This window comes from Schistocerca americana, chromosome 8 (genome assembly GCF_021461395.2).
Source record: "Schistocerca americana isolate TAMUIC-IGC-003095 chromosome 8, iqSchAmer2.1, whole genome shotgun sequence".
Classification (NCBI taxonomy): domain Eukaryota; kingdom Metazoa; phylum Arthropoda; class Insecta; order Orthoptera; family Acrididae; genus Schistocerca; species Schistocerca americana.
Window position 1 is genome coordinate 109997526 of NC_060126.1, and position 27784 is coordinate 110025309.

General features: G+C 42.9%; 1 protein-coding gene across 1 annotated transcript; it reads left to right on the top strand.

Moving 5' to 3' along the window:
• Positions 1 to 3877: 3877 nt before the first annotated feature.
• On the top strand, positions 3878 to 26970 carry LOC124545387 (fatty acid-binding protein, muscle-like). The gene is made up of 3 exons (XM_047124298.1): positions 3878 to 4026; positions 12990 to 13273; positions 26816 to 26970. Exons 1-3 carry the CDS (start codon positions 3951 to 3953, stop codon positions 26864 to 26866), a joined length of 411 nt encoding a protein of 136 aa, XP_046980254.1. The 5' UTR covers positions 3878 to 3950; the 3' UTR covers positions 26867 to 26970.
• Positions 26971 to 27784: the final 814 nt, after the last annotated feature.

Here is a 27784-nt window from a genome sequence, read left to right on the forward strand (position 1 = left end):
CCATTGTGTTCTGGTACTATGATTTTTCGCACTACGTTAAAAAAAAATGGCTCTGAGCACTATGGGACTCAACTGCTGTGGTCATAAGTCCTCTAGAACTTAGAACTACTTAAACCTAACTAACCTAAGAACAGCACACAACACCCAGCCATCACGAGGCAGAGAAAATCCCTGACCCCGCCGGGAATCGAACCCGGGAACCCGGGCGTGGGAAGCGAGAACGCTACCGCACGACCACGAGATCGCACTACCTTCACCTATGGAGTGTGGCATAGCTATAGCGTATTTTCAAGTGTCTGCCAGTACAGGTTTTTCCACATTTCCGTGACTGTCACGTATTTTATAAGACTGGTCACGTGAGCGGTGTAAATAATCTGTGTAGACTTAGTTCATTTTCTTAGCATTGTATCAACGAAACCACTATATGTAGACAGTAATACATGTTGTGGGCTCAGGAAATAATGTTCAAAATAAGAACTACGAATAGCAATTGCATTAATATTGTTGGACAGAATGTCCATATGTTTTAACCATTACTGGTTCACTATGCCTAAATGAAAACTATCTGATTTTGAAACATGATTAAAAAATTTATGAGGCACGGAAACTTGTGGATTGTGGCGTCATGTAAAGTAACTCAAAAAATTTTGTATAAAAATTGATACATTTCTTCACTGAGTCCTCTATAGGCCGTGAAATGCTTGGACGACATACAGTATCTACCCATGTGCTCACAAGCGTGTGTCAAGTGATGGAAGATGTTGCATCCATAAATTTTTTGCAGAGATGCGAAGGTTACGTACAGGCCAGGCATACCTTATATTTTTCACATAGAACCACAAGAATAGACCTAGAAGGGTTACGTCCGGAGATTGCGGTGGTTGCTTCGTTGATCCTTCATATCCTAGCCGTCACTGCAGAAATGTTCGGTCCAGAAAGCCACGAACATCTAAGTTCCAGTGCGGTAGCACACGATCCTTCTGGAAGATGCCGTTTGGCTAAAGGGGAATAGTGGAGCGTGGCGATTTTAGATCGGTGATGACAAATATGAACAGACTGGTATAGGAGTTGAAATAGTGGCGAGCCACATCGAACCAATCAAAAGACTAATGATGCAAGAAAGGCCTTGTTTAGTATTCTAATACTATTAACAGATGTAGATAGTCAATTGAAGTTTAATATGAGACTATTAATTAAAAGGTCATCATGGATTGTCTAGCTTTCGTAGACGACATGGCGTTTGTTACTGACTCACTGGATAGTGCCAAAGAACAAATCACAGAAGTGCAGATAAAAACAGTACTAAATAGGAGTATTTGAAAAAAAAAACTTCATGACAATTGTTATTAGTACCCCGGGAGTCTTAAAATTTATAACTACAGAATATTTAAATTTAATTGTATTCGACACGTAGGGGAATGTGTAATGAGCAATACAAAAGAAAAGATAGCAGTATAAAATAGAGTGTATTGAATAGAAAGATCATATGACAAAACACATAGCAAAAATCCTTGTCCAGGAACACAAAACTGAGACGATATCAGACAGTAGCAAGGTCCAAACTACTGCATACAGCAGAAACATTGAAACTAACATGATTTGGGAATCTTGGAAAAACTGGAAGAACGTCAAATAAAAATTCTGGGACCTAAAAATAGTAGTAATGGTTAATAATAATTAAAATCAAATGGATAGCTCCGTTTGAAACTGGAAAAGCTAGCTCATGTAATGAGGAAAAGAAGACTACAGTTTTATGAAGACATACATCGAGTGGACTAATCAAGTAGATATTCAGCTTACTAAATCCAAACCCAATGGTTCAGTGAAATTGACAGAGGTATGGAAAACACTGGAATTAGAATGGACTTAATATATGACACAACACATTTTCGAGAGACAACGCAAAAGACAGAATCTCAGGAAAAAAAGAGGTCAGCAGATGGAAGGAAGTGGATTTATATAGATAAGGAACGACCCTCTCGAAGGATGAACGAAATATGAGAATAAATAAAATCGACAATGCAAGGAAGCAAAGCCAAAGTTGTATTATCACATCCTCTGTATGAGTTATTCAGTCAAATGAAAAAATAAATAAATGTATATTTTGTATCATTGATGCATACACGCAAGGAAGCAAAGCCAAAGTTGAATTATCACATCCTCTATGTGAGTTATTCAGTCAAATGAAAAAATATGTAAATGTGTATTTTGTACCATTAATGTATACAGGGTGTTTTGTGATGACGTTACAAAGTTCCAGGGATGATGGAAAGAGTAAATGTCTCAATCTGAGGCAAGGGACTCTGGTCGGGAAACCAGTAAGTCGAAAGATACAAGCGAAAACCGTTGAGATACCTCTGGCAGTGTAATACACATACCGGTATTGTTGTTGCAAAGACTCTAGGGTAGGCAACTTTCAGAGATCGTAGTATGGGCCAAAATAAGAAAAAATGTAAACGTAGGCTCCCAAATACATATCTATGTGCTGAGAGCACCTCTTCATATTCAGTACTGTGAATACTGTGAAACACTTCTTTTCATAATATAAGATCTTTGGTTTCTGTATTTTTGGAGGTGGTAGCACGGACAAAAAAAAAAAAAAAAAAAAAAAAAAATAAAAGAAATGTGTAGCAGACAAGGCCTCTAAAGTGCATACCCTAAGGGCTATTAGCACTTGTTTATTTTCGCTACTGTGAAACACATGTATCCTACTGAACAAATATTCTTAGGTCTTAAGGTATGCATTTTAGAGCCCCTGTTTACTTGGAATTTGTTTCCTGCTTTGGTCCATACTACCTGGTCCAAAAATATGGAACCCAAAGAGCTTCCTGTAGAACGGATATGTTTCACAAGATAGGAGATGAATAAGAACTCGTCGCTCTTGTCTATACTACCACCTGTAAAGGTTTCCTGCCCTATAATCTTGGCAACAACTGTACTGGCACAAGTAGTCCACTGTCAGAGGACCCGACGATTTTCGTATGTAACATTCCACCCCGTCGCTACCGGAGTAAGGTCGCTTAAAGTTGGTACATTTACTCTTCTCCATCATCCATGAAAGTTTGTAACATCATCATGGAATCGCTCTGAATAACTTGCAACATTTGATTGCAGTCCCCCATAATGACAAAATCTTCTGTTCATGATTTATCTGAGTCCAGTGGTCCTTGAAGATGAAGGGATAGCTCAGGTGTGCAACGTGGAGTTAAGAAGTCGTCACTGGCTCAAATGGCTCTGAGCACTGTGGAACCTAACATTTGAGGTCATCAGTCCCCTAGAACGTAGAACTACTTAAACCTAACTAACCTAAGGGCATCACACACATCCATGCCCGAGGCAGGATTCAAACCTGCGACCGTATCAGTCGCGCTGTTCAGGACTGAAGCGTCTAGAACGGCTCGGCCACAGTGGCCGGCGCGAAGCCGTCATTGTAGAAGAGTATATCGACCTAATATATCGAAGGAGATTACGAAAAGGAAATACGTTACGAGCGCATTGGATACGACACCTGCTCATTGAAAATGCAAATTCCCTGCTTTACGGCGGTTTGCAAACGAAGATTGACTATTTTCACTCGAGAAAATGCCATCACCATTCGAATTTTTGTATCTCACTCTTGCGAAAAGTACGGAAATGTATTGCCTCCACTTGAACTTTAAGAAACCATTCGTTTTTGTTATACAACTTCGTTTAATGCTGAAGAAGCAAATGATTTTATTGTCCAAAAACGGAAATATAGCGAATAATGAGCTGTCAGTTCACTGTAAATTGACCTCGTTGCCAGATATGAGGCAGAGATTGTGATATCTGCTTACAGATAATCACGCAGTACGTGGCCGGTTTTCTTCACACAGGGGAAATATATAAAGACGGCCGTTAATGCTCTTGTTTAGCTAGGTTTGAACAAGCTGCTCTCGCCGTCTCGTTCCAGAAGACTTTTAGCCGCCACCATGGTGAAGAAATACGCAGGAAAGACCTACCAGATCGAGAAAATGGAGAACATGGACAACTACCTCATCGCTTACGGTTAGTACTCGCACAAGAAATGCACTAAATAGCTGAATAGACCAGAAGATCAAAACAGATTTAAAAAACACTGAAAATTTATTTCGATAAGGCCTCAGTGTCGCTCCATCCACACCCACACACACAGCTCGATAATTTGACTTTTTGTCAATCACTTCAATTTTACTACCATTTTATTGCTGATTCGTTACTGCATTCCATAATACGTTTCTTAGGAGCTTTCAGTTACTACTAATATTCCTCGCTGATATCCTTGTCCATTTAGTACTCTTTCAACCTTATCTCGCAGGGGCTTATTTTACACGTGACTAGTTTATTCTCATCAGAAATTCTGCATCCGCATCTACCGTGTATCACGATGATCAAATGGTTCAAATGGCTATGAGCACTATGCGACTTAACTTCTGATGTCATCAGTCGCCTAGAACTTAGAACTACTTAAACCTAACTAACCTAAGGACATCACACACATCGATGCCCGAGGCAGGATTCGAACCTGCGACCGTGGCGGTCGCTCGGTTCCAGACTGTAACTCCTGGAACAGTGCCGTCACTCCAGCCGGCCACGAAGATCACATTATGGTGTGTGCACTGCTGTTGCTTCTCCCTTTTCCTGACGCAGTCCCGATGATGCGTGGGAAAACGAACTGTTTCTGTCTCCGTATGAGGACGATTCTCTATAAATTTGCCTTCACTGTCCTTTCGCGCCTCTTCTAGGAACGAACGCTCTCGAAATTTCACTACTAAACAACACCACATCCCTCTTTAAGCTTTTGACTATGAAGCTGAATGGGCCTCGCGATGATGCTTTCGCACCTACTAAATGAACCTGTGACGAAGCCCGTTGCTCTTCTTTAGATCTTCCCTATCTCCTCTGTCACTTCCTCAGGCTGTGGATAGCCAACTGAGCAGCAATAACCACATATAGATCGAAGTAATGTCTTTTGTAAGCTACCTTCTTCGTTGGTGGACCTCTACTTCTTGAGAATCAGCAGATGAATTTCAAACTGCATCTGTCTTCTACCAACAGTTTTATCTGGTCTTTCCATGGTAAATAGCTCCGTGCACAAAGTGTCAGATATGTGACGCATGTTACAGTTTTCATGATTGTTCGCAATGAGGTATTCGAACAACAACAGGAGTTTACATCTATTTAGGCGCAACGTGTTACATTTGTTTTAGTCGAGCTCCAGTCCCTGCACCAAACGTCGAACCTCTGCCGGTCTTCCTGTATTATCCAACGATTTTATAGCGTTGCCACTTCTCTGTATACCTCGGCATCATCCCGCGAACAGCCCCATTTAGCTTCTGACGACCTTCTTTGGTACTGCCACAACATGTTTCGCCGAAAGAAATGGAGTTTCGGAGATATGCACCTTAATTATGTGTAACCTAACATACGAGAACAGGAATACCTTTGTTTGGAAATGATTGCATGGTATGTGCAGGAAGTAACGTGCTTAATTCGTCAATAACTGCTTTGAGCCGGCCGCGGTGGTCTAGCGGTTCTAGGCGCTCAGTCCGGAACCGCGCGACTGCTACGGTCGCAGGTTCGACTCCTGCCTCGGGCATGGGTGTGTGTGATGTCCTTAGGTTAGTTAGGTTTAAGTAGTTCTAAGTTCTAGGGGACTGATGACCACAGATGTTAAGTCCTATAGTGCTCAGAGCCACTGCTTTGAGGCTAGCCTACAGAAGAACTAGACTATGAAGTCGTCAGATGACTCCTATCCCCCAGGATGTTGTCATAGGAGGCCTACAACAGCGATCCGTTTTAGGAAGAGTTTTAGTTTCTGTAAGGAATTAAAGCAACAGATCAAATGAATAGCATAATCAGAAGGGCATCAGGCTGGTTAATAGCTTCTTTGTCCGTCTTTGGAACGAAATACATCACAGTTTATGCTTATCAGGGATTTACCAGTTTGTTGGTACATTTGTGGAGGTATGTGGCATTAAATGTCTACGCACAGGTCATGTAATTCCTGTAAATAACGGATCGCTGATTTGAGTACGGGGTCATGGCTCCCGATCTTGCTTCGCCGGTTTCGAGATAGTCGTTCGCAGTCGCTATGTAATAATAATCTTCTCTAGGTTGATCTCCCGTCCGTGTCTGCTCCGCTTACATGGTTTTGATATCGACTCACGCGCTCTCAGGGCCACCAGGCTGCATCCAGCGCCGCAGCGGGCATTTGTCGTAATGTTTTGGGTTATTGGAGTATCTGGCGTTCCGCAAGCAAGTGTTATAGGGCCTCTACTGTTTCTAATCTGTGTAAACGACTTAGGAGACAATCAGAGCAGCCTCCTTAGATTGTTTATAGATGATATTCTCTTTTGTTGTTGTTGTGGTCTTCAGTCCTGAGACTGGTTTGATGCAGCTCTCCATGCTACTCTATCCTGTGCAAGCATCTTCATCTCCCAGTACCTGCTGCAGCCTACATCCTTCTGAATCTGTTTAGTGTATTCATCTCTTGGTCTCCCTCTACAATTTTTACCCTCCACGCTTCCCTCCAATACTAAATTGGTGATCCCTTGATGCCTCAGAACATGTCCTACCAACCGATCCCTTCTTCTAGTCAAGTTGTGCCAAAAACTTCTCTTCTCCCCAATCCTAATCAATACCTCCTCATTAATTATATGATCTACCCATCTAATCTTCAGCATTCTCCTGTAGCACCACATTTCGAGAGCTTCTATTCTCTTCTTGTCCAAACTAGTTATCGTCAATGTTTCACTTCCATACATGGCTACGCTCCATACAAATACTTTCAGAAATGACTTCCTGACACTTAAATCTATACTCGATGTTAACAAATTTCTCTTCTTCAGAAACGCTTTCCTTGCCATTGCCAGTCTACATTTTATATCCTCTCTACTTCGACCATCATCAGTTATTTTGCTTCCCAAATAGCAAAACTCCTTTACTACTTTAAGCGTCTCATTTCCTAATCTAATTCCCTCAGCATCACCCGACTTAATTCGACTACATTCCGTTATCCTCGTTTTGTTTTTGTTGATGTTCATCTTATATCCTCCTTTCAAGACACTATCCATTCCGTTCAACTGCTCTTCCAAGTCCTTTGCTGTCTCTGACAGAATTACAATGTCATCGACGAACCTCAAATGTTTTATTTCTTCTCCATGGATTTTAATACCTACTCCGAATTTTTCTTTTGTTTCCTTCACTGCTTGCTGAATATACAGATTGAATAACATCGGGGAGAGGCTACAGCCCTGTCTCACTCCCTTCCCAACCACTGCTTCCCTTTCATGCCATCTAGTTTCTGTACAAATTGTAAATAGCCTTTCGCTCCCTGTATTTTGCCCCTGCCACCTTCAGAATTTGAAAGAGAGTATTCCAGGCAACATTGCCAAAAGCTTTTTCTAAGTCTACAAATTCTAGAAACGTGGGTTTGTCTTTCCTTAATCTAGCTTCTAAGATAAGTCGTAGGGTCAGTATTGCCTCACGTGTTCTAATATTTCTACGGAATCCAAACAGATCTTCCCCAAGGTCGACTTCTCTCAGTTTTTCCATTCTCTTGTACCCTCTAGTAAAATCATCAGTAATTAAAACCAATTGAAAAAATATGTTGACAGGATATCTGCATGGTGCGAAAAGCGGCTGTTGACTGTAAACAACAGTATGTGTGGAGTCCTCCACACGAATACGCATCTGAATCAGTGAAATCTCGCTTACACGATAAATCAAACAAATAAAAGGTTGTCGGGTCAACTAAATAGCTAGGTATTAAAATATCGAACAACCTAAAGTGGAACGATCACAAAGGGACTGTTGTGGGAAAAGCAAACCAAAGACTGCGCTTTACCGGTACAAAGCTCAGAAGATGCAACAGGTCTACGATATAGGCTGCTTGCACTGCACTTGTCTGTTGCTGCGCGGTATTGTGCTGCGATTCTTGCGAGACGAGATTGACGTCGGTCATCGAGTTCAAATAAGTGCAGCTCGTTTTGTATTATCGCCATTTGATGTGGAAATCACTGAAACTAAGTTGTTTCTCGTTGCACGAGAACTTTTCGTTAAATTTCAGCCACCAACTTTCTCCTCCAAATGGGAAAATATTTTGCTGACTCCTCTCTACATAGGGAGAAATGACCATTGTAATAAAATAAGAGGAATCAGAGCTCGCACCCAAAGATTTAGATGTCGGTTTTTCGCACTTGGTATTAGAGAGTGCTACGGTGGAGAAATAGTGTGATAGTGGTTCTATGAAGCCTCTGTCCAGCACCTACGTGTGAACTGCGGAGTAGTCGTGTATACGTAGATGCGTACCTCGCAGAATGGTGCACGGGAAGGTTGATTGTCGGTAAGCTTCCACAAGAGCTCCAATCTCTGTAATCTTACCTTCTTGGCCTTTTAGCGAGATATAAGATTACGTAGGACGAAGTAATAGATCGGTTGACACTTTTAGAAACGTACGCTCTGAAAATACACTCCTGGAAATTGAAATAAGAACACCGTGAATTCATTGTCCCAGGAAGGGGAAACTTTATTGACACATTCCTGGGGTCAGATACATCACATGATCACACTGACAGAACCACAGGCACATAGACACAGGCAACAGAGCATGCACAATGTCGGCACTAGTACAGTGTATATCCACCTTTCGCAGCAATGCAGGCTGCTATTCTCCCATGGAGACGATCTTAGAGATGCTGGATGTAGTCCTGTGGAACGGCTTGCCATGCCATTTCCACCTGGCGCCTCAGTTGGACCAGCGTTCGTGCTGGACGTGCAGACCGCGTGAGACGACGCTTCATCCAGTCCCAAACATGCTCAATGGGGGACAGATCCGGAGATCTTGCTGGCCAGGGTAGTTGACTTACACCTTCTAGAGCACGTTGGGTGGCACGGGATACATGCGGACGTGCATTGTCCTGTTGGAACAGCAAGTTCCCTTGCCGGTCTAGGAATGGTAGAACGATGGGTTCGATGACGGTTTCGATGTACCGTGCACTATTCAGTGTCCCCTCGACGATCACCAGTGGTGTACGGCCAGTGTAGGAGATCGCTCCCCACACCATGATGCCGGGTGTTGGCCCTGTGTGCCTCGGTCGTATGCAGTCCTGATTGTGGAGCTCACCTGCACGGCGCCGAACACGCATACGACCATCATTGGCACCAAGGCAGAAGCGACTCTCATCGCTGAAGACGACACGTCTCCATTCGTCCCTCCATTCACGCCTGTCGCGACACCACTGGAGGCGGGCTGCACGATGTTGGGGCGTGAGCGGAAGACGGCCTAACGGTGTGCGGGACCGTAGCCCAGCTTCATGGAGACGGTTGCGAATGGTCCTCGCCGATACCCCAGGAGCAACAGTGTCCCTAATTTGCTGGGAAGTGGCGGTGCGGTCCCCTACGGCACTGCGTAGGATCCTACGGTCTTGGCGTGCATCCGTGCGTCGCTGCGGTCCGGTCCCAGGTCGACGGGCACGTGCACCTTCCGCCGACCACTGGCGACAACATCGATGTACTGTGGAGACCTCACGCCCCACGTGTTGAGCAATTCGGCGGTACGTCCACCCGGCCTCCCGCATGCCCACTATACGCCCTCGCTCAAAGTCCGTCAACTGCACATACGGTTCACGTCCACGCTGTCGCGGCATGCTACCAGTGTTAAAGACTGCGATGGAGCTCCGTATGCCACGGCAAACTGGCTGACACTGACGGCGGCGGTGCACAAATGCTGCGCAGCTAGCGCCATTCGACGGCCAACACCGCGGTTCCTGGTGTGTCCGCTGTGCCGTGCGTGTGATCATTGCTTGTACAGCCCTCTCGCAGTGTCCGGAGCAAGTATGGTGGGTGTGACACACCGGTGTCAATGTGTTCTTTTTTCGATTTCCAGGAGTGTATTTACAATAAACAGAACTGTGTTACACAACACCTTTTTTGAGGCGTCCGCCTTTGGAACTGGCTAAGTATTTCCGTGTCACGGTTACTAAAGGAACCAGTGACGAAACGCGCTTCTCTCCTCTGGCTCTTCTGTGTTTCACCTGACCATCGTGTGTGGTGAGCGTTAAGACTGACGAGCAATATTCAAGTATCGGCGCAACGATGGTTCCGTAAGCTACTTCTTCGTGGGTGGACTACACTTCCAGTGGACTCTGAAAATGAATGTGTGGCCTCTGTCTTTCCTACGATTAGTGTCATGCGATCACTCCACTTTAAATTGCCCCGTGTCCATAGTCTCAGATATTTAGCGGGTTTTACTGCTCACAATAATTATTCTACAGCAGTATAATCATACAATAGCTTGTGTTTCCCCTGTTTGTCTGGAATAAGTCGCATCCGTTTATGCTAAGGGTCAACTGCCAATCCCTGCATCAAAATGTCCTGAAACTGACGGCCGTCAACCTCAGTGCAAGCATGACATTGGCGAACAAGATTATGACGCATCCTGTCAAATATCCCTGATGTGTTTCGAGTCACATCACAGGCAGCTACAATTCTGACATTCGTCGATCGAGAGAAATAAACACTCGCCGTGACGTACGGTGCCTATTAGGAAATCGTCTCCTGTACAGTTCTTCAGCAGGGAGAGTATAGCAACGTACTTCCCCGTGCTCAAGGTGCATGTCGGTGAGTTCTGCGAAACTGTACCTATACCGCTCTATCGTATTGTATTGTACGTCACTGAATAGCTTTGAGTAGTGAATGGGCCTCTCGTTGGTACATAACACGTTCTGTCATGGCACAATCTAAATTCGATCCAACAGGGCTACCTTGTGGGCAAGTAAAGTAAACAAAACCTGCATCATGTCTTGTTAGTAATCAGGCACGTCCTGCTTGTTTCCTTGCAGGAGACAAAGAGTGTACATGTAAATAAACAGCACCGTACGCGTAAACTTGTACACACTTTAGTTGTAAATAGACAAAGCGATAGACAAGTTTACTTCCATATCTCCTTAAGCTAGCTTCTCCTGTGCGGCTACTCCCGGCAGAGGTTCGAGTCCTCCCTCGGGCATGGATGTGTATGTTTGTCCTTAGGATAATTTAGGTTAAATAGTGTGTAAGCTTAGGGACTGATGACCTTAGCAGTTAAGTCCCATAAATAGAAGAGCATCACACACTAACAGTCTCGTGGTGCTTCCGACGTCATCTACCAGATCATTTATATATATATATATATATATGTATTGAAAATTAATGGTCCTATATAACATTCGCTTGGTGTGTGCCCGAAGTCACTTTTACATCCCAAAATTTCCCTATGTTAAGAATGAGGTGTAGTGTTCTATTTGCAAAAAACTCTTTAGCCCAATCAAAAAGTTAGTGTGATATTCCATACCAACGTACTTTGTTCATTATATGACAGTCCAGAACTGTACCGAATGACTTCCAGAAATCAAGGAAACGACATAACCCTGGACGCTGGTGTTTAACACCTTCTACGTCTCGTGGGTGAAAAGAGTGAACTATTTTCTATACGCACGTTGCTTGCGGAATCCTTGTTGATTTACATTTACTAAAACAATTTTATCGAGGGTGTGGGTGTAAGCAGGTCTTAAGGGGTGAAAACATCAGCACAATACTACCCGACCACTGTAATATTTCTCTTGCCCTTCCGCGGCCGTTATCGGGAAAATGCGGTAACTTTAGAGTAAACAAGTACAGGTGTGACTAAGAAAAACAAATCGCACTATGAATGCATTTAGCATAGTTGTGCATATATTATTAAGCAATTCAGCGTGACCTCACGATAAGCCGACCGACATGCTCTCACTCCCAGCTGTAATAGTATTGCGGTCAACTAATACGATGAAGCCAAGCAAAGCCATGGACTAAAACGCAGTATGTGTTCTAAAATATTCCCTTCTTCTTACAATCACATGCGTAACGCCAGAAATGTTCGAGTTTTACTGAAGTTAACTTATTAAACACTTAATATTACGACAAGAGGAATATACTGAATTACTAGTGAAAAGTTACTTACGGAACTGGTTCCACGTCTAGGGTTTGCAAGAAATCAAAATCGTATTCCGAAGCTATCGATGAAACACTGATTTTTAGGTCACGAAATTCTTTATTGCACAAATTTTTAAAGACCATCTTCATAGAAATTTCTACCTATCTCTGTTTCAGGCTTGCATATTGCATACTGCTTTGACAAATAACTATAACTAACTGCATACTGAGTCTAACTAACAAGAGCTGACTCACTTGGCCTTGCACCAGCTCTTTCATAAAAACGTTATAGTACATTATGAAAAATTCATTACTGAAATCACTACCTTTTCAAATCTGTAATAAAAGAATAATTTTTGACAATAATTAAAGTGTACCACTAAATTTTACAATAATGAAGCAATTATTTCGTACTGGTTGTTTTTGACAGGAATTTTTTATGCAAAATTCCGTAAACTTTGAACGTTAAGCAATTACTGTTTTAATACACAAATTTCTTCTGAATCACTCAAATATTTTGATTACTTTATGCACGTTTAAACTCTGATGTTACACTACCTGACACAATCAACTACCTTGTAAATCATGTTAAAGTTACTTAACTACAGGTTTGTTTGCAATTTCAATAATTGGTCTCAGTTGCACACAGTGATTTTCTAGAACTTTCTGTTCCATAATTTTCCAGTATTTTATTCAAAAACTGCGTTACATAACTGAGCTATTGCATTTCAGGATTTGAAATTGTTTTTGTAACTGGATGGGAATGCGTATGCCTGACGTTTCAAGTTGTCCAGGTTTACAGTCTCGATAGTGAAATGGTGTATCTAACTTTGATAATCAGACGATCTGCAGTTATTCCAGATAGTTTTAAATAATGAATAATGAATGTGAAAGGATTAAGCTGAATCATAATTGTGTGGTAACATAATACTAGATACAGTTTATTGGTTAATACACTGTGTATCGTATACTCCTATACGAAACCTAAGGTTCCTCCATGTTCGACACTTGCTAGTGACAACTTTCTTTTTTTTTATGTGCAGGCGTGAGTGACGCCGGCCACCGGGAGGCAGCCCTCAAGCAGACGACCAAGACGACGCTGACCGTGGACGGCGACCAGTACAAGATCATCCTCGACATCGGCTCGAGGAAGACGGAGATCCCATTCAAGCTGAACACAGAGTTCGAAGAGACGACGCTGGACGGCCGCAAAGCGCAGACGACGTTCACCTTGAAGGGCGACGACGTTCTGGTGCAGGTGCAGAAGCTCGCAGCCGGCCCCACCGTCACCACCGAGAGGAAGTTCAGCGACACCCAGATGATCGCGGTAAGGCCAGCCACACACTTACAAGTGTGTCTTCCATAACCGTATATTCGATGTAGAGCTGAAGAACATCAATATTCAGCTGTTTTCAAGATGTTCGAGGTTGTGGTCAATCTCTACATTTGTACTGTAATGTTCTCGTGAAAATCAGTTTATTTCCCAAGATTTCTATGTTACCAAAATTAAATTATTACTAGTTTCGGTAACACGTTTTGCCATCTTCAGCTCTATGAAAAGAAAATATGCCCCATAAGACTGGGTGGCGGCAGTTACATCACACAAAGCTTAAACAAAGGGCGCCCATACGATAGTTTCTAGTGTGTGGGAGAAGGGTGGGGGGAAGCTCAAAATGAGGATATGAAGTATTTTTAATATTTTGGAAGACGAATGGCGACTTGTAAGTAGGCACAAAAAGTTTCAGTTCCAACTCTGTTAAAAACCTTCGTAATATCGACTTTTGAGTCATTTCACTGAAAGAAAAACACATAACTACTCTATATTTTTTCCTTTCTCTGACACCTAGTGGGAGGGGGTGTTGACAGGAGTTATGGCCACCCTTGCTCTTTGGTACGGGCTCCCTTGGCTTGAACCACTCTGTCACATTAGAAACATGCAATATGCTGTAAAATAATTTCCCTCATAAAATTCGTCCAATGTGGACGTATACAGTCCGGAGTCAAAACATAATATTGAAAACATCTAATAAACAAACATTAAATAAAAATATACCGTAAGGAATTCGATGCAATACAATGATATAACAGGGGTACTACCATGATGTATGTACAACTTTGAGTACTAGTGGCATGAACGAGACAAATACAAGCCACATCTTGCCTCTTCGTGGTGGAATGCCATATGGGCTCCCATAGAGTAACTGACCACTGGATTTGGAGTACAACGGAAGGTAGCGCCGAGAGGTACCACCAGATGGCAGTCTGCACTGGATGGGCTCATTAGTTAATGTATCAAGGCCACACATTTGTTTAACATGGAAATTATCAGAAGAAATGTAACCATCAAAGGAATATACACCAAGCAATCATAACGTGCAAAATTTACACAAATTTTATATAAAGGAGGCAAGCCATGCTGTTAAGTGTCACGGGTAGGTGCCTACGTCATCAGATAGAACGTGGAAACTTTTGTGACGTAGCGATGACACAATATATTACATACATTAACAGATGTGTGCCATACTATATATAACAGAATTAGCTTTAGGGGAAACCTACACAGTCAACAATGACGTAACACGAAACTGTAAACACAAGCGTTCGCATACTGTAGGATAGAAACATAAAGTACAATTCATGAATGAAACATTTTTAATAATAACATATAAACATTTTTGTATTTCATTGGTCTTCTACAATTTTTATCACCTTTAGAAACATCAGAGTGTCACTATTTAACTTGGTGCTGGTGTTAGCACTTCTGTACATATTCTACTTTCAATGCGACACATTTCTCCAACGATGGGTCACTAGACGGAAACCTTCCTTCTAGGCCGTTAAGGAAATATTCGATCTCTATAGTCAATTCAGCGTCATACAGGAAATGCCTGCCCCACAGTGGTTCCTTCATCAAAGGAAAGAGGAAGAAGTCTCTAAGTACTGAGTGAGGAGAATATCAGGGTCCAAGCAAAATTTGATTGCCCAGAGAGGCAACATGTGTGTCCGTGTCCTGTTCAAAATGACTGAAGCACTCTCGTGGAGCAAATACACGCCTTCCCACTACGGTCTCCCTTGACAAACTCCCATAACCTTGGCAGGACTTTGCGGCACTATGCTCCTGAAACGGTTTGCCCCTTAAGTGCAAAATATGTTAGCAGCACATCATGGTATCCCAAAAAACGCACAGCGCCACCTAGCCAGATGATGGTTAGGTCGTTACCTTTTTCGACAGTAGTAAGTCTAACGTTACCATTGCTTGCTTTGCTCCTTTCTGCCGGAGCATGGTGGTACACCCACCACTCGTCGGTGGTGGTTAGGCGGCTAAAGAAGTCGTCTGAATCGGCCTGACACGGCTGCAACATCCCCACTGCTACCTCGGTTTGGAGGGAGTTTTGAGCCGGCCGGAGTGACCGTGCGGTTCTTGGCGCTACAGTCTGGAGCCGAGCGACCGCTACGGTCGCAGGTTCGAATCCTGCCTCGGGCATGGATGTGTGTGATGACCTTAGGTTAGTTAGGTTTAATTAGTTCTAAGTTCTAGGCGACTGATGACCTCAGAAGTTAAGTCGCATAGTGCTCAGAGCCACTTGAGGGAGTTTTGAATGGGTGTAAGCAGTCGCAATAGCCAGTGGTCGGCTAATTGATGTATTCAAAATGTCGTGAAAGATGTTGACAAATCATCCCAGAGTGATTTTTACCTTTTTTACACTATCGCCTCCATTGTGCCACGCCCGTTTTCGAGCACCATAATCTCCACTTCCCTTGCGATTTCCGGTTGTTCAAAGGGAAACGACCAGCCAGTTTGTAAGGTGTCTGTAATTTCGCACCTTACAAGAACTCATCCCCATACTTTGCCGTGATCTACAAACACAGTTAGGTATCATGTGACAGGTTGTACATCGTATATATGAATATATAAAGGAGACTGACATTGACACGTACGTCTTATAAATAATTGTTAACTCTTATTGCATGAAAGGTGACTGAGTGGCTTTATTATAAAAACGGCGTAATGAATGATTGCCTGTACTAGTAGAGGTTGGAACGGCAGTGGAGATGAAACGGCAGGCGGAACTCAAGCTCTGGGTGGAAAGCCCGCGCAGGTGTTGGTCCTGCTTAAACACAGGAAGTAGCTAGACAGACGTCGTGGCACCTGAGCTCTGGAGCACAATAAGGCGACGTCCACACGCTATTGTAGTAGGGGCCTGAAGGATAACCGGATAATACTTCCGAACGCTGAAAATCTTGGACGCAGGTGAGGGGAATGAAGAAGCGGCACCTCGGAAACCACGCAGGCTGGGTTGTTTCCAAGGATTTTTACTCAGAAGCGTACCATTGTACAAGTATAGGTTTTTCTCTGTAGAGAGGGAGAATATTCCGTGGTTTCGGGAACATGATTCGTTTTCGGAATTACAACGTTGGGGAGCCAAGCCTTGCTGCGAAGCCAGCGTTGGAGAGACGTGGTCTCCCGATGTGAGCTCCCGTGTGTGACGGTCGCTCGGTATCTTCTTTGTTGGTACAGGCGGATTTGCTGTTTCTGCTCTGAGGAGGGTTTACCGTTAGAACAGTTAGGTACTGTACTGTTGCGAAGCTATACGATTCTGGACTTCACCTCCGGGTTGGAAGGCGTCGCTGAGAACGCAGCGTTCAGTAACTGAGAGCACTTCCTCTGCCTATACTTGCGTTGAGACGTTATCTGGATTCCGTCTTTGTGGCTGGGAGTTCACGTTTCTCGTCTGTAGAACACAGAGAGGAGAAGACAGTATTAGAGCATATTAGTCAGAGGACCGCCTTCTGCCGCCCTAGTGTTTCAAAGAGTTTATTTGTGGCAGGAGTTCTTCCATCGTCGCAGACGCGTACGAGAACCATCACTTCGACGCACCGGACGCAGTACATACGATGATATCGCAAATTGCTTCGGCTTATTAGGGCTAAAAAAGCTAAACAGCTGTGATCACGTTAGTTTATTTCCACTGAGGTTCCACACCACCGTAGATCATCTTTGAAAGTAGTGTCTTCTAGTGTTTGGTACGTAGATGATGTCAGTCATTTCACGTTATTGATTTTAGACCGCGCAGTCATAATAAGGGGCAGAGTTGGGCAACTGATTAGTAATTTTACTTAGGAAATGTAAACTGTGTAATATAAAGTTTTTTTTTAATCTACAATAAATATATAAGCAGGAACAACTTTTATCATTTAGTAGGATTAGTTGCCTCCATCATTCATTTATGTTTATACTGTAATTTATAGAATTAAGAGATCCTAAGATCTGCTTCAGGGGGTAGTCAGAAAGGGCCCAATCTTCATTTTAGCTTTTATTATTCTCCGTTGCGCACATTCATTTTACACCCGCTTGGAGTAGCATCTTGGAACTTCATTCTTCGTCGTTCAGACTTGCTTGACCACACATGAAGCGGCTGCACCGCCTAACAACTATATCAAATACTAATGTGACAGAAGTCGTGGGAAACCTCTTAACATCGTGTGAGACCTCCTTTTGCCCTGATTAACTCAGTTACTCGACGTAGCATGAAAACAATAAGTCTTTGGCAATTCTTTGCAAAAATATTGAGCCGTGGTGTCTCTATAGCCGTCCATAATTGCGAAAGTGTTGATTGTACAGGATTTTGTGCACGACTTGACCACTCGATTGTGTCTCAAAACGTTCGATGGGATTCATGTCGAGCGACCAGGACGGCCAACCATCCGCTAGAATCGTCCAGAACGCTCTTCAAACCAGTGAATTATCGGTTCAGATGGACCAGAGGACCCAGTCCCTTCCATGTAAACACATTCCTCACCATTATGGAGCCACCACCAGATTGCGCATTACCTTGTCGACAACTTGGGTCCACGGCCTCGTTGGACATGCGCCATACTCAAACTCTACCAATAGCTCTTACCAACTGAAATTGAGACTCATCTGATCAGGCCATTGTTTACGATTCGTCTAGGGTCCATCCGATTTGGCTACGAACACAGGAGAGACGCTGCAGGTGATGTGCTGTTAGCAAAGGTACAAGCGTCGGTCGTCTGCTGAGGTAGCCGATTTAACGCCAAATTTCGTCGCTATGTCCTAGCAGATACAGTCCCACGTTGATTTCTGTTGTTAGGTGACGCAGTGTTGCTTGTCTGTTAGCAATATCAACTCCACACAAACGCCAATGCTACCGGTCGTTAAGAGAAGGTCATCTGCCTCTGAGTTGTCACTGGTGAGAGGTAATATCTGACATTCGGTATTCTCGGCACAATCTTGACACTATGGATCTCGGACCATTGAATTCCCTATTTCCGGAAACGGAATATTCCATGCGTCTAGCTCCAACTACCATTTAGTGTTCAATTCCCATCGTGCGGCTACAATCACGTCTGAATCACCTGAGTGGAAATGACAGCTCCGCCAAATTACTGCACGATATTCCAGTTAGCTGCGATGTTTCGTTTCGGTCCCCTTTCGGCGTGCTGCGGAACTGTGGCGCAGAGTTTATGATGTGTACCAGGACTGCATACGTGTACCTGCAAATACGAAAAAAAAAAATGGTTCAAATGGCTCTGAGCACTATGGGACTTAACATCTTAGGTCATCAGTCCCCTAGAACTTAGAACTACTTCAACCTAACTAACCTAAGGACATCACACACATCCATGCCCGAGGCAGGATTCGAACCTGCGACCGTAGCAGTCCTGCGGTTCCGGACTGTATCGCGTAGAACCGCACGGCCACCGCGGCAGGCTGCAAATACGAAAAAATTACTTACTTACATTGTTTTTCTCAAGGTGATAATTAAACATCTAGAACGACCCCTCACATTCTTTAATTAATTTTAAGCAAACGTGTTTCTCCCAACTTGTTACGGGATCTTTGGTCCATCCCCACTTTTTGCTAATGGGGTTTAAGAAAGGCACGGGAAATCCAATGCAGGCTGCCCAGACGTGAATACAACTTTTCGTGCAGCTCTCACTATAATCGCTTCGTTTGGTTCTATAACACAGAAGAAAATTTTTTTCTTTTAATTCGCAACAGGAACATTAATTTTTTTCAGTGCGAGAAATACAGTCGGCATGTTTTGGTGTTAGATACATCGTCAAATATTACTTACCTGAATTACATGCGTATGCACTGTCCGAAAGCAATGGGTAAAGACAATGAGAGAGTTGATTCAGCGGTTACGAAACAGGAGCGGCGTTCAGATGAACATCCTGCATTGCTAATCCCCAAAGCTCAGTTCCGGATGATGTCCAGATTGTTTCTTTGATAATTTACGACCGATTGCCAAACCAGCGTTATCCAAAACAAACTTGTACACAGTCTGTAATTACCTCGTCGCAGACGGAATATTAATTCTAGGTTTCTTTCTAAGGTCATCCACTGATATTTTCACTTAAAAGGAAGTAACTGTTTCCTACTAACAATACAGTGGAAACGACCATAGCATGCAGTTGAACCACATCGGGATTTTGAAAAAACAAAAAGATGTACTTCACCTTGATGACTACGAAACAGAAGTGAGTGATTAAGGCGCTGAACTCGTTTTGGAGTGGAACGCTATTTAAATTCTCGGCTGTTCATACTGATTTTATCCAAGTTCCCAGAAAACGATGCTGGATATTAGCGACCATAGGCGACATGGCATTTCCTATTCGATCCTTATTCAAACCGTCTTTAATTAACCAACGTGTAAAAGATTTTAAATTTAGAAGTGCTTCAAAGCAGGCCAGGACAAACTCACTAATCAATGCTTGAACTTAGAAATAACATTTGTCTCATACTAACAGCAGCATGTCATGAAACGACTGTACAATACAAATAAATTTCATCGAAGCGGCAGAAGGACAGCCAATATAACCGCAACTATAATCATAACCACTGAAAAGCCACATATATTTTCATAGGTTTATCTCCCATTAGTTGTACAATATTATAACATCCGAAAAATCTGTGGCTTCAACCATTTAAAAAAAGTCCATAGATAGTTCTTTTGAGATTATCCTTCCACTCAACGTCTATACGGAGCAAAAAGCGGATCATGCTATAGTCTTAATTTCAAAATTAGGTTCTCTTAGAAGTGTATGGGGTAAAGAAATTTTACCCAATTGTTCATAGGTGATTCACTTGTTTACACGATGTACAACGATCGTCTCCGTAGATACCGTTTAGCGTATCAGGTAATACAAAGCGGGAAAAGTATTGGGTTTGCTTGTCAAGCATGCTATCAGTACGAAAGTTCTTGCTTTTTGCAGCCTATATTTTACATCCTCTTTAGTTATGAGAGTGTCAGCTATTTCTCTGGCCAAATAACAAATCTCGCCTACTACATTTAGTGTCTCGTTCTCTAATCTAATTCCTTTAGCATAATTTCGTTTAACTCGACTACATTCCATTAGTTTTGTTCTACTTTCAGTGATTCATATATATATGATAATGTCTTTTTAAAACTCTGCCAATGAAGTACAACCTTTGATGCTGTCTTTTATGGACGCCACTGAGCGCATTAGCTTATTCCCTGAGTCTAATTACGTTAAAATTAATGACGACCGATTTGGCTGTGTATGTGTCCAGTGTCCCATTGTTCATCTTGTAATTACCGTAATTTGTAGCGGAAACTGGCCGCCATCCCAACAATTATCTGCGTTATCTTCAGAGCTGCAAAGCAAGTGAATCTGAACTTTCGGTCATTACCGAGTAGCGTACCTCCTTGATCTGTGGAGTAAGAAGTGAAATAATTACGCACCATTAAGCTTCTCCTAGGCGGTGAAGTAAGGGGGAAGAAGACTATCATTTTAATTGATCCAGCGCTGCAACTCGAGAGGAAATTATTATTAATAAAAGGAATTTGTATTGTATTTGTATTTGTATTGCTTGCAAAGAACACAAAAGAGGTTAAGAAACGTCCGCTCCATACTTTCCATCACACGGTAATTCTTAGGAAAATCACTCAGCGTAACTTTCTGTTTGCATTGAACAATTACTCACTGCCGTTGCGTTATGTAACACTCTGTGCGCGAGATAAAATGCTGTTTATTACGACAGCATCCGGCAGTGTTCTGCTCAAGACGTCTGTCAACATTTTATGTTTGTACGAGATAATCCTTCTGTAAATATTAGGGGTAAAATGCTGTTTATCTTGTACCCTCTCAGGGAGTTGTCTATCAGCCAGTATGTCTTCGTCCGATGTGTCCTACTTTTAGAGGCACTTCTTACAAATGTGCTGATGAATCGTGTGATTAATACAGCCTCGGTTGCGTTATTTCACTTGGACGAATTTTGGTAACGTTTGGCGCAGCTTTGTTGGTAACTGTATGCAATTCTGGGGCATATGCACAATACGCAGCATACCGGAATGTACAGTATGACGTCACTTATAAATGAATCCTCATTTCATGTTCAGTGTAATGTTGATACAAGCTTGCAACGATGTAGCAGACAGGGAAATGTATCACTTCGAGATAGGGAGCTGGTGTCGGTAAACTACTGAGTCGAATGTAATAAAAAATGCAAGTAAACACATGCGTGTAGTAATTTCATTCGTCCACGAAACTTGCATAAGGCTTACCTTCACAACACAAGCTCAGAGCGACACCGTCGCACAAAGTTCTTTTATTCCAGTTCGAACAACATCTGCCGTTGTTTGAGCAACGTCACAGATAACGACATTTCTCTCAAGAATTCCTCTTCAGTCGTGGCATCTGTGACTTACTCTGGAATACTGTTCCAGTGTTTGGAGTCCATATCAAGTAGTCACCACAGCAGACATCGCACTTCAGTTACGGGACAGGTCGTGTGGTCGATACCAAATTGCAACAGAAATCCTAGGGAGACAAAAGTGGGAATCCTTGAAAGAAAGATGAGGTAATTTTCGCGAAACCCTGTTGAGTAAATTTTGAGAGAACCAGTACGAAGATTACTATGCGACCACTATGCTGCCAACAGCGCATGTCTCGCGTAACGATCATGCGAATATGATGAGAGCTATTAAGGTGCATACGGAGGCGTACAGTCATTTTTCCCTCGCTCAATAAGCGGCTGGAACAGCAGAGAAAGTCCATAATATTGGTACAATGTACCCTCTTCCAGGCGCTGTAGAGTGGCTTGTGGAGAAGACTTCCCTTATGGCACACCTAGAAGAAGAGAAGTCGCTGTCGCATCGCATAAACGGGATAGTCACGTCATCTTCTCCCTACATTTTCAGGGAACGTCATCTTGAGGTTAAAGCTCGCTTTTTTTGCCCACGTTTCCTTTGAAATAAATATGTTTTGGGAAGAGGATTACTCCTTAACCAAACACACTTCTTTCGCACATGTATACTACCTGACAAAAAAAGTGAAACGCCCAGGAGGGGAGGAGGTAATGATGAAACTTCACGGATTGACTCGTCACGTGATATTATTTCGGTGATTATAAAATGGAGTCAAATTTAGAAAGAAATTGGGAGTATGGGCCCACTTGTCGGTATGGCGCTATACCCTCTCTGCCCTGGATGCATGCACTCATTCGGTTGGGAATCGCGTCATGAAGTCGTCGTAGCCTTTCCTGAGGCAAGCTGCTCCACAACTGTTGTGACCTCGGATACTGGCATTGGGACTGTTGGCATTCGAGATGATCACACACGTCTTCTATTGAGGACACAGCTCAACATCACGCACACAGTTTATAGACGCCCGAGTCATATGTGTACGAGCATTGGCCTACTGGAAAATGGCACCGTAATACTAACGCATGGGAGGTAACAACTGAGGATGTAGAACGGCTGTGACGTAACGTTATGCAGTCAGGCTTCCCTCAATAAATGCCAGCCATGACATGAAGTCATAGAAGACGGCTCCCCTCTTCACGACACCAGGAGTAACTCCCCAAAAAACTGAAAGAAAAGGACCTCTGCCTAGATCGCAGCCATAATAATCTACGTTGGTCATTCGGGATAGTGGAGAACCGCGATTCATGGCTGAATACGATGCGATGCCATTTATGAGCAGTCCGAGATTCCTCGGTCACGGTACCAATCCAGACGCAGCCGTTTGTGCTGCGATGTCAACGGTAATTCCCTAGACCGACTGCTGCCAGTTTGCGAATGACGGTGTGGGACGAAACAATGTTTCAGTGAGTCCTTTACTTGTTCTCGGATGGCAGGCTCAGAGTTGAAGGTGTTGCGAAGTGGTTGAGGCACAATACAGGATCGTACCTTGTGGTGGTCAAATGTGGTCGACTAGAACCCCGACACCCACTCTGCCTTCCCTCACGTTCCCATGCAGTTCAACATCGAGTCATTGTCTCCCACAAATCTGGATGTTTCACAATTCGATCAGGCTGCCAAATGGAGACTCCTCGTTCCTCACAGCTATCACTCAACGTAACGCTGTTCACACCCATTATACACCCTACCAGTCGTGGCAACAACACTAAATATGAGGAACACTAAAGTACACTGGTGGCGGTTCACTTGTCAAGGAAAACTTAAGATCGAATCATTTAAATAACTGCCGATGATCTGTAGGTGTACGAAGCTACACTGAATTCCGACCGTACCCTATGGGTGCTTCTCCTTTGTCCTCAGACAGTCTATATGTAGCAAGAAGAGTACGTTAACTGATTTTTGTACGAGCATACACTCACGGAATTTTAATAGTAATCCACAAAATGCCTCTCTTGTAAGATCAGACATCGTTGATGCAATTTAACTTCCGCGACAAAAATGGTTCAAATGGCTCTGAGCACTATGGGGCTTAACTTCTGAGGTCATCAGTCCCCTAGAACTTAGCACTACTTAAACCTAACAAACCTAAGGGCATCACACACACACCCATGCCCGAGGCAGGATTCGAACCTGCGACCGTAGCGGTCGCGCGGTTCCAGACTGTAGCGCCTAGAACCGCTCGGCCACTACGGCCCTCTCTTCCGCGACACATTAGCATTTTCTAAACGAACCCATGCCATAATCAGCTGCCGGCGGGTGTGGCCGAACGGTTCTAGGCGCGTCAGGCTGGAACTGCGCGACCGCTACGGTCACAGGTTCGAATCCTGCCTCGGGCATGGATGTGTGTGATGTCCTTGGTTAGCTAGGTTTAAGTAGTTCTAAGTTCTAGGGGACTGATGACCTCAGCTGTTAAGTCCCATAGTGCTCGGAGCCATTTGAACCATAATCAGCTGCACTTCTCTCATCTTTCTTCTCCATCAGTACTACCTGGAAAGGAATACAAAAACGATAAATTAATATATTGCAGTGGTCCGTCCCGAAACGAGTTTTTTGAGAATGTAATTACGAGGGCTGTTCGGAAAGTAACTTCCAATCGGTCGCCAAATCGAAACCACCGTGAAAGTCCGAAAAGTTTTGCACAGCTGTGTTGGATAGTGTCGTTAATATACCCGTCGATCGCGGCACTTCACTTTTTTAAATTCTGAGCTCACAGTGAGCACGTAAGGAAGCCTAGAAAATTGTGTCTCCCGCCAAGTATAGGTGTCTTTTGAGAGGTTTTGCCTGATGTAGCGCAGCGCACATAACATAACTGCCGTGCGTTCCCTTCTTCATGACAATTCTCGGCCGCACTCTGCAGGGCCAACGAAGATGCTCCTGCAGCGTTTTCGATGGGAAATGTTTGATCAACTACAACACAGCACGTAGTTGGTTCGTATTGCGTTTCATCTCTGCCCACATGAACCGCTGTCTATGAAGACAACGTTTTGGCTCAGATAGCGAGCTGTAGACGAGCTTAGAGAATTGGAGGAAAGCACAGGCGGCTGCCTTCAATGACGAGGGTCTTGGGAAGTTTGTACAACGCTACGACAAATATCTAAGTCGGAGCGGCGACTATGTATAGGGGTAGCTGGAAGGTGTAGCTAACGATTGGAAATTAAACTTTTTTTATTTTCACAATGGTTTCCATTTCGCGACCTATCGGAACTTACTTTCCGAATAGCCCTCGCATTTTGTTTGACTATTCGACCGTTTGAATATTTCGGGCTTTTCCAGCCACACCAGGTGTTTCAACGCCCCCTATAATCCACGAAAAGAATCTTCCCGATTCCCCCATAGGCCGAGGGAATTTTTTTTATCAGCCCAGTCCAAAACAACTCTCTTTTATCGATTTCTTGTGAGGAACGGTTGTATACTTGCCGCTGTTCCTGTTTCATCACATCTACTCATTGATGACACGAAGATAACAACACCGACATGAAGTGAAACCTACTTTTAGAAATACCAGCACTATACTGGGTAGCATGTACCCGCATTTACTGCGACGTGCTGCCGTGGGCAACTATTTTAATGCTACTAGTCAGATAAGCAATTGCCTGATCTTTTCTTAAACAGCCTGAATTTCGTATTCTTGAGTATCAGTCATTGAACAGTCTGGCGCTGTCATCGTAACGAGTCACGCAAGGCGAGGCAAGAGTCGCCATCTCTCCTGCATAGCAGGTAACTGAACTGAAGTTCCCGATACGAAAGTCAGCAACTTAATCACTAGTACATATAGTCCATGCAGACGCCTGTGAACACTTTAGTTGAAGCATTAAAAAATCCCTTGACGTAACTGCCAACAAAATTTGTTAGACTTCCGCCTCACAACTTGCTTATACTAAGTTGTAGAGCACTTGATACATGTCCTGTCAAGACGCTGCACCTTTAAACAACGTAATTCATACAGGTTCCGGGAAAAAAACTCCGTCCGAACAGACCATGAAGGCCCAACGGTACCGACCGGCCGCCGTGTCATCCTCAGCCCACAGGCGTCACTGCATGCGCAAAATCATTATTTAATCCAAGTAAGCACCCTGGTCGTTTCACGAAACACACAGAAAAATTCCAAAGCAGTCATAATATACACTGATTTCATCTGAATTTCTGCAATTTTAATATTTCTTAAATGCCACTATTTATAAGCTTTCCTGAATTTATTTTTTCATGCATGTCTTTTCAGATTTGGACATGATCTACAGAGCACTAGCAGAAAAATTGCGTAACGTAAGGCATGTGTATCTTGTAATCACACTTTAAATAACACAGTACATTGAGCCACATGTTTAAATGGAAGTGTTCAGCGAACGAATCATCAAGGCCTTCCTTGGAGTGTGAAGGCCCTTGAAAATGATGATTTGTTCATCGAATTTGTTGCTTGCTATCTACGTGTTTATCAGCCTAAGGCGTAGACGTACCAGCTCGATTTTGACGTAGCTGTCACGCCGTGCATATCGTGCACGAAGTATTTTTGACACTATTGACAATGTACGAGGTGCAATGCGCGATACAAACTGTAAATCTTCGAAATCTGTTTCAGTCGACAGATATCTCAAAGTCACTGATAATAGTCCGTGAAGCGACTGGCTATTGTTGTTGCGTAAGCTGCCAACTTGTGAAATCGGCCGTCAAACACCGTCGATATTTGACAAACACTTCAAATCAGGGAGCACACTTCCAAGTAATTTGACAAACACGTGGAGTTAAACAAGTTGTTTGATTGTCTACGGGGGCCTTGTCAAGCGAAACAACAAACTATGCTCGCAAAAAACTGCTTCATTGCCGGTCTGTTGACCATGATATAGGTTCTCTGTATTTTTCACATTTCATAATAGTTGAGTACTAGAATATTACGTTCAAAAAGACCTCGATCAGTTCCATTTCTAATACCAATCGCACTGAGCCACATCCATGTCATTTATGATTTTCCTGTAGACAAAATTAAAAAAAAAAAAGGAAAAAACATGAGACATACGCATTTCTGGCGCAATTAATTTTGCCCTGTTTTCGAATAAATCTTTAAACTTACCTACGTCCTGAAACGTATTCTAATTACTCACTAACTTATAATACTTTACTTACCTTAATAATTTCTTTGAAGGCATGATTACTAGATGTTAAAATCTTATTTTTTGTTCCAGACGCTGACCCTTGGTGACGTCGTTGCCAAGAGATTTTACAAGGCTGTCTAAACGTCACAGTGCGAAGATTTACTTCCAATATTTATGTCCATAATCTCTCAAAATCTGTACTGCTTTTACCATGAGTTAAATAAATACATTTTATTGCTGTGATATTTCATAATTGGTGAAAGAAACAGTATCTGTAATTCAGGAATCTGATCATCCAAAATTTTTGCTCTCGAGGCTAATACATTAGGGTACTACCAAGGTAATTAATATAACCAGCGAACGAGGATGTCTAGAGAAAAAAGAAACTGCTTTACTATGTCTAGTCATCTTGTTGAGTTTTGAAACTCTTACATAGATTTTTCCAAGTTCGTGAAATGAATCCATACACTCAAACCAAACTTAAAAATTAGGATCACACTAGACAAAAGCAACAAGGTGAATAAGTGTGCCTTAGCCGTGATATAATCTCCATTTGAGATCGTCGCTGTCTTTTACTATTTATTTTCGAGTCGCAAACTGACAACACGAGACGGTGTGTTGATACTTGTGTCTATGAACACATAAAATAACCCAACAAGTGGCACAAAATGGTAAAAAAAAAACGAAGTTACTATTGAAAATTATCTCCACGGTGTAAACATAAGAGTAATGCGGGGATAGGTTTAATAATGAATAAGTAAACAGGAACTGCATAGTGAACACATCACCGTAGCCAAGATAGACAGGAAGCCCACACTACCACAGTAGTACAAGTTTATTTGTCAACTAGCTCTGCAGATGATAGAGAGATTGAAAAATGTATGATGAGATAAAATTATGCAGACAGTTAAGGAAGACCAAAATTTAATTGTGATTGGGGGACTGGAATTCGACAGTAGGGAAAGGAAGGAAAGGAAAAACAACAAGTGAATATGAAATGAGGGAAAGGAATGAAAGAGGCAGCCGCCTAGTAGAATTTTGCACAGATCATAATTTAAT